Raw genomic sequence first — 3,964 nt, 5'->3', positions numbered from 1 at the left:
TTATCAGCAAAATGCATGCTCTTTGACAGCACCGTTGTTCTAGATACATCCCTTATTGCTGTCCGAATTTCGTCAAGATCCCTTGTGAGGGCATCCACATCCGGCATACTTGGCAACTGATCAAGGTAGGGAATCTCCTTTGGATGAAACGGCACATAGGACTCGTACACTCTTGGTCTAACGGGAGGTGGAGCATGCTCTCTAGTCAAGTCAGGTTCATCATTCTCGGCCTCATCATCATGACCCTCATCAGAGAAGGGTGTGTCATCTCCAGACTCATCAGCATTGTTGTCATAATCACTATTATCTTCCTGACTCTGCGCATCTGCAGATCCCGATTAAATATGTCGTCTTCGGGCAATTGAGTAAGGACATGACCTTCAAGTTGCTCGTTTTCACTCCACAACCAATAAAATAATGAGTTTCTCAAATTCATTCAAACTTTACATATAAACTTTATCACTTCACTTACAAATCATAATGTGTTGATATCTCATGATGCACACTATCCTGTTGGTGATGACTCCCGGATGGACCACCATGATCCAACACCACAAAAACTAGCGATATTCTAACTGTCTGTTAGTTCATAACTTGTAAAATTCATATCTGGCCGGTATCCCCTGTGGAATATATGAGTGTTAATACAAATTCAATACATAAAAATAAACATCGTAACACAAAGGAAAACTGAAGTTTACCACTCGACTTGTGGATTATGTAAACTTGGGGAGAAATTATATCATCGGTCCTCATTCACCCGTGGAGATAAGTTTAGATCATGCCAAACTCTTTCACCCGGAACCTGTTCGGCTAAAACTGCTCCAAAATAACCACCCGATGATTGAGGGATATCCCTACTTTGCGGAACCTCATTATTGCGAACGTCTTCCGCCTTGACGTGCATTTCCAACATTTTTATCACAAGAAGTTTCCGGTGTTCATCCGGAGTCCTCAATAAATCTGTCAGAGTTACATCGTCTTCGATGTTAAACTCAGCATAACAAGCAACCCCTTGCAGAGTAACAGAATACGGATATCTTCCGGTTACTTTAATATTCACCGAACGTTTGCTCACATTCATTTTTTTACATAACAACGATACCAATCTATCGTACTCCATTGTAAATGGCAACTTAGCATGACACTGCGGAGAACAACTATAGCGTACTGAGTTATTCTCCGCCACAACCTCATCCCCCAATATAATAAAACCCTAATTTTTCGCTCTTCGGACATTATGACAAAATACAAAATAACTTAATAAACAAATATTTCGGAAGACTTGAAGGATGCTAAATGGATTTTTACCAAATTCAAAACCTCTTTAAATAAGAAAAAAAATAGTCCGGGGGAGGGGGGGGGGTTGTATAGCATGTATAGCGCATGCATAATAGGCATTATACCCATATGAATTATTGGTGGGTCAGTTAAGTGCAAGTGAATTATTGGTGGGGCCATATTTTATATATTGCGCGGTTATTCACCGCGCTATACCTTAACGGACAAAATTGTCGTTAAGATATAGTGCAGTGAATAACCGCGCTATATATAAAATGGTGCCCAGTTTTTTTAAACCTATTTGTGTCTCTTGAGTCCAAATGAACCATACTTTGGTTCAGGACTCTTGGGGTGGACTGCATCTTGATAACTAGACCATCATTTTCATCTTTAAATGCTTAAGTTTGTGTGTGTCTTTATGTGTTTTCTTATTCCATATTCTATACAATATGAAATAATAAATCGATTCTCATGTAACTTAGTGTACGTATTAGTTAAGACTGCCAGCTAATCGATGCATTAGATACGAGAAGATTATTTTTCCTAATTCCTCCAGCCAGATATCCAAATCTTATGTGGAATGTTGTGGTGGAATTTGATTTTTCTTAATCCCTCCCACCAAACAACCCCTTAGTTTGTTGATAGTATCACTTCAGGTAATAGCTCACTTCTCGCTACTTTGAGATATGGATTCACTTTATATGTCATTCGTGTTTCGCTTATTATTCCCTTGCAAGAAAAAATTACCAAAAACGAGTTAGAAAACATGAAACTTACTACTCCTAATCATTCTGGGAAAGAGTTCTACCTAAGTATGGTAATTTGTAAGTAAGTATATACCTAATCATTCTTGGAAATTGTATTAAACCATAGACAGCTTTTTGCGCCTCATATTCCTATTCTACTTAGGAATAGCTTTACGTCCAAGTTTCATTCCACCTTTGTTACTATATATAGTCTTTAGACGTCGTCCATCGCCATTAATACTTGTGCTTTCTCCTCTCTTGTCCCCGATAATGGCTTCTACTTCTTCTTCTTCTTCTACACTTCCTTCAGATATAATTTTCGAGATATTAACTCGAACTTCGTTAAAAACATTAGATACATGCAAGTCCGTCAACAAGCAGTGGCACAATTTGATTTCTGAATCAAGTTTCATGCCACAGTTTTGCGAGAAAAGTCATAATATTTCAGGGTATTTTGTTCAGTCTTTGTCCAGAAGCAAGCACGTAACCGAGTTCGTATCACTGAATGGATGTTCGGGAAAAACTCCATTGTATCTTCCAATGGAAACTATAAAACCGAAAGATAAAATTTTCAACTACGACTGTGACATTAAGATTGAAGCTTCTTCAAAACAAGGAATATTATGTTGTCTTAGAAGAATAAAGCACAAGTATAGGTACTATGTGTGTAAACCTAGTACCAAGCAATGGGTGAAACTTCCTAATCCTAAGATGCGTTATTCTACTGTCAAACTAGCTCTCATTGTGCTGAAATCAAACCCATTGAACTTCAAGATAATTAGGTTATCGTCGACTCGTACTGTTTATCATCATTATATCAATCTGGGACTTGATTACTATCGTAGCGAAGTTTTTGATTCGGAAGCTTGGGAGTGGAGGAAAAGAAAAGATATATTGTTCCCTCAAGAAATTTATGTTGACATGTTCACTCCAACAGTAAATGCAAGTGGTTTGGTTTACTTTAAATTAGGAGATGATTTAGTTATGGCTCTGAATTATAATGGAGAAGAAGCTTTTCCAAGATTTTCACTTCCAAAACCTGCAATGGAGTACAAAAATTATGGATATAATCAACTTGTGGAGTATAATGGGAAGTTGGGGTTTACTTGTTTGTCTCCAAAAGGGATGGAGCTTTGGATTTTTGAGAATGGAAACCAAAGTTGGGAGTTGAAAAAGGAAGTTGAGATTGAAACTTTAAAGAAAGTCACAAAATATCCAAGGCTAGTTGGGTTTTATAATGCGGACATTGCTTTGATGATTGATTATTATGAAGTTATTTTCTATAAGTTGCAGGATAAGAGTTTTAACAAAGTGAAATTGAATAAATGTCGTAATAATATTCAAGAAATTTTCCCTTTCCGATCAGATTTGGAGCCACTTGATTTAAGGATGCAAGACGCCAAGAAAACTGTTTCAGCTACAAAATATTTCTATCCCTTTTCGATTTCCTTTCTACTTAATTTTTTCTTTTTTTGGTATTTTGTTTGATTTTCTCATGCATAAGACAGTTGTTTATATGATTTATTGGTGATATGCTGAAATATGGAGTAAAAATTGTAGAAGTTCTGAATGTTTTTTTTTTTAATGCTGTAGAATTTTTTAGTCCCATTTGTCTGCTATTGCTTTCTTACGTCCCTTTTCCTCCTAAAGTTACCTTCTTTTCCTATTGTGAACATGATTGTTTAACGCGAAAAAGATATAATATAATGGTTACAACTTGTCACATTAGTGTAAATATAAAAAATTATGTACAAACAATAACAAATCTAGTGTAATCTCACAAGTGGGTCTAGGCAGAGTAGTGTGTATGCATTACCTTTAAGAAGGCAGAAATATTGTTTCTGGTAGACCATCGGCTCAGGAAAGATAAAAGGAAAGGGCAACACAAGCAAACTAATCGCAAAAACGAAGCGAAAATACAAGACGAATACTAAGTA

At 36.5% G+C, this 3,964-nt stretch overlaps 1 protein-coding gene across 1 annotated transcript; it reads left to right on the top strand.

The window, feature by feature from the left end:
• The first annotated feature begins 2,297 nt into the window (after window positions 1–2,297).
• LOC107803300 (F-box protein At5g49610-like) lies at window positions 2,298–3,713 on the top strand. Its single transcript, XM_075228561.1, has 2 exons — window positions 2,298–3,437; window positions 3,621–3,713. Exons 1-2 carry the CDS (start codon window positions 2,298–2,300, stop codon window positions 3,711–3,713), a joined length of 1,233 nt encoding a protein of 410 aa, XP_075084662.1.
• The last annotated feature ends 251 nt before the right edge of the window (window positions 3,714–3,964 follow it).

Source organism: Nicotiana tabacum, chromosome 2, assembly GCF_000715075.1.
Source record: "Nicotiana tabacum cultivar K326 chromosome 2, ASM71507v2, whole genome shotgun sequence".
NCBI lineage: Eukaryota > Viridiplantae > Streptophyta > Magnoliopsida > Solanales > Solanaceae > Nicotiana > Nicotiana tabacum.
The sequence above is the reverse complement of the archived record's forward strand: the minus strand, read 5'-3'. Positions and strand labels throughout refer to the sequence as shown.

Bases quoted from the DNA above. Each gene is read 5' to 3' on its own strand.
- LOC107803300 (XM_075228561.1), top strand. From the start codon at position 2,298: ATGGCTTCTACTTCTTCTTCTTCTTCTACACTTCCTTCAGATATAATT. The intron at 3,438-3,620 runs GTTTCAGCTACA...TTAATGCTGTAG, and splicing joins TGCAAGACGCCAAGAAAACT to AATTTTTTAGTCCCATTTGT.